At 55.3% G+C, this 2,678-nt stretch overlaps 1 protein-coding gene across 1 annotated transcript; it reads left to right on the forward strand.

Moving 5' to 3' along the window:
• Window positions 1-545: 545 nt before the first annotated feature.
• GLOTRDRAFT_123551 (uncharacterized protein) lies at window positions 546-2,246 on the forward strand. Its single transcript, XM_007872882.1, has 4 exons — window positions 546-895; window positions 953-1,511; window positions 1,592-1,654; window positions 1,718-2,246. The coding sequence occupies exons 1-4, from the start codon at window positions 598-600 to the stop codon at window positions 2,067-2,069; spliced, it is 1,272 nt and encodes a 423-aa protein (XP_007871073.1). The 5' UTR covers window positions 546-597; the 3' UTR covers window positions 2,070-2,246.
• The last annotated feature ends 432 nt before the right edge of the window (window positions 2,247-2,678 follow it).

The following is a 2,678-nucleotide window of genomic DNA, read 5'->3' on the forward strand; positions in this document are numbered from 1 at the left end:
ATTATATACCGGACGATCCCGAATCAGGTATATCGCACCTTTATGCTATGTGTTACGCTATTTGCATCCATATTCCGGATTCGCTATCAACCCGAGATGTGCTTTGATATTTTAGCTATGATTCATTGTACTGTATCAGGCCAAAAACCGGACTTCCCCATTGTTCCATATATTTATCCATATTTGCTCTATCACTGGGTATATCTGCGGAAATTGATATTCAAATATGGTAATGCATTTGTTTCTATTTGATATTCCCTGACATTACCGTTGTAGGGGATCGTCTGTGGCTCAGCTCCCATATGGGGAGTATATGACTGTATATGGTGGTTGTGTGGAATTCACAATATTGTATTGACATATGGGACTGAATGCCACCGCGTGTCATATTATCGGTTGCTCGATGTGCTTGTCACGCGTCCGGTAGGTACGATCACGCACGTGGGGTGACGTCACGCGCCTGCCCTGTTGGTCTTGCGAGCGGACGCAGATGTTGCAAGTTGCCCTTGCCCTTGCCCATGAGCTGAACGACGCTGACGACCTGTAGCGGGCTGCTTGAACTGGGAGAAACAGAATTGGACAAGAGCCGCCGCCCTCATGTGTCGGAGTCGGAGTATATTCAGCGCTCTGTATATCCCTACCTTTCGAGCCAGACCCTTGTGTGCGACCAACCAGTTTGCTACTCTCCGATTCCGGTGCCAGGTATACGAGCTCCAGCGCAGGAGGTACGCTGCTACCCCGCAAGACGTCGAGAACACGAACGTGAGCCACGCAAAGTTCATCGCCGAGGCGTCGTCTTCGTCGAAATGGAAGGAAGGCCAGGAGAAGGGGAGTAAGGGCAAGGGTGGGATGCAGCCCACAGGCGAGGACTTTGACACGCTCGCGGAAGGAAAAGGTCCGTCAGCCTTCTTTTACCCGTCCATGCGATGAATACAAACGCATCAGGGTCCAGGCAAGCTTTCCCCGACGTCCTCGCACCTCTTCAAGCTCATTCTCCCCCTCGGCTCGCTCAACGTCCTCGCCAACACCACCCACGCCACGCCTCCGCCGCCGACCGTCTTCCTCCTGCACCCCTCCCAGCCTTTATCCCACGCGGGCAGGCTAATAGCCGCCTCCCTCGCGCCTGCGTCTCCAGACATCGCGTTCCGCAGCAGGAACAGCACGAGGGGCCAGATGTTCCAGTGGAGCGACGCGACGGACGTGGGCGATTTTATCAGGGACGCGGCGCGCCAGGCGGAGTTCGAGATCTGTATCACCGTGCCTAAGAGCGGGGAAGGTGAGGCGGAGGAGACGGTCATCAAGGTGGAAGTGCCCACCTTTGCAGACCGCACGCGCTTCCTCCGGCGCCGGCTCGACGCGATCACGCGCGAGCTCGAGCGCATGGAGGGGCTGAAGCGGGAGTGCGATCGCGAGGCGCACCGCGGGGCGCGCAGGGTTGCGCTGGGCGGATTCGCGATGCTCGTGGTGTATTGGGGTGCCGTGGCGCGGTTGACGTTTTGGGATTATGGGTGGTGAGTGACTTATTATCGGTTAAGGGGGGCATGGGGGCGGGGCATGGGGGCTGGGATGGGATGCTGATGGGCGTTGAAAGGGATATCATGGAGCCGATCACGTATCTCAGCGGGCTGTCGACGGTTATACTCGGGTATCTGTGGTACGTGCCCCGTCTCCTGTCTCCTCCGAGAACAGCATCTTACCGCGCCTGCACATGCCTTAGGTTCCTCTTCCAAGGCCGCGAAGTCTCGTACTCGTCCGTGCTCCACCAGTCCATCTCCGCGCGGCGCGATGCCCTCTACAAGGCGCGCGGGTTCGATATCGACCGGTGGGTCGACCTCACGAACGAGGCGCGCGCCATCAAACGCGAGATTGGCAAGATCGCGGAGGATTATGAGGATAGGAGAAACGGGAATGGTGGAGGAGCTGAGGGGCAGGGGGAGGGGGAGGGGGAGACGGAGGAAGAGAAGGGGGAGAGGGAGAAGGAGAGGGTGGATAAGGTGGATCGGTTTGAGGAGGGGCCGGTCATGGGGGATGGGGAGGATGTGGGAGGAAAGGAGGGAAGGAGGACGTAGGGTGGGGGTTGGGATATCGTGATATTTTATTACACGACATAAGTTTGGGATTACCTTGCATACACCGAGAGGACCATTAGAGACAGATACGTATAGCATACATACACGGATTACACAGCTTGTAGCCTATCGAATATAATAGCGAAGATGATATATTATCTACTGAAAGTGAAGGGAAGTATAATTATGGGCGGAGCATGTAGCTGAAGATTCTACAGACTCCGGAGGAGATTCGGGACTGCGTTGGTTTTATCCCATGTAATCCGACCCCCCTGCCCAGCAAAAGTAAGGTACTGTCCCTTGTACTTGTACTTACCCATAGAAAACGCTAGTGACCTCTACTCACGACGCCTTCAAGTCCATAACTCTACTGACCCTGAACGTCCAACATCATATGCCGGAGTGGCATTTGTTCTCAATCGGGCAGTTACGAATACATCAGATGCCAGTTACTGTGACCTGACTCATACCGGGACGTGCGATCCTCCTTTCCCTGACGTGGCATGGCACAGAACGCGTGTCCATAGTCAATATCGCCATGCGCCCAATGGATATAATGAGCAACGTACCTTCTGGGAGAAACTAGACTCCATCTAGGAGGCGGATCTC

The sequence above is a fragment of the Gloeophyllum trabeum genome (assembly GCF_000344685.1).
Source record: "Gloeophyllum trabeum ATCC 11539 unplaced genomic scaffold GLOTRscaffold_00020, whole genome shotgun sequence".
Classification (NCBI taxonomy): Eukaryota; Fungi; Basidiomycota; class Agaricomycetes; order Gloeophyllales; family Gloeophyllaceae; genus Gloeophyllum; species Gloeophyllum trabeum.

Excerpts from the sequence above, each read along its gene's own strand:
- GLOTRDRAFT_123551 (XM_007872882.1), top strand. The coding sequence starts at position 598 with ATGTGTCGGAGTCGGAGTATATTCAGCGCTCTGTATATCCCTACCTTT. Across the intron at positions 1,512-1,591 it reads ACGTTTTGGGATTATGGGTG|GGATATCATGGAGCCGATCA; the intron begins GTGAGTGACTTA and ends GGGCGTTGAAAG. Across the intron at positions 1,655-1,717 it reads GTTATACTCGGGTATCTGTG|GTTCCTCTTCCAAGGCCGCG; the intron begins GTACGTGCCCCG and ends CACATGCCTTAG.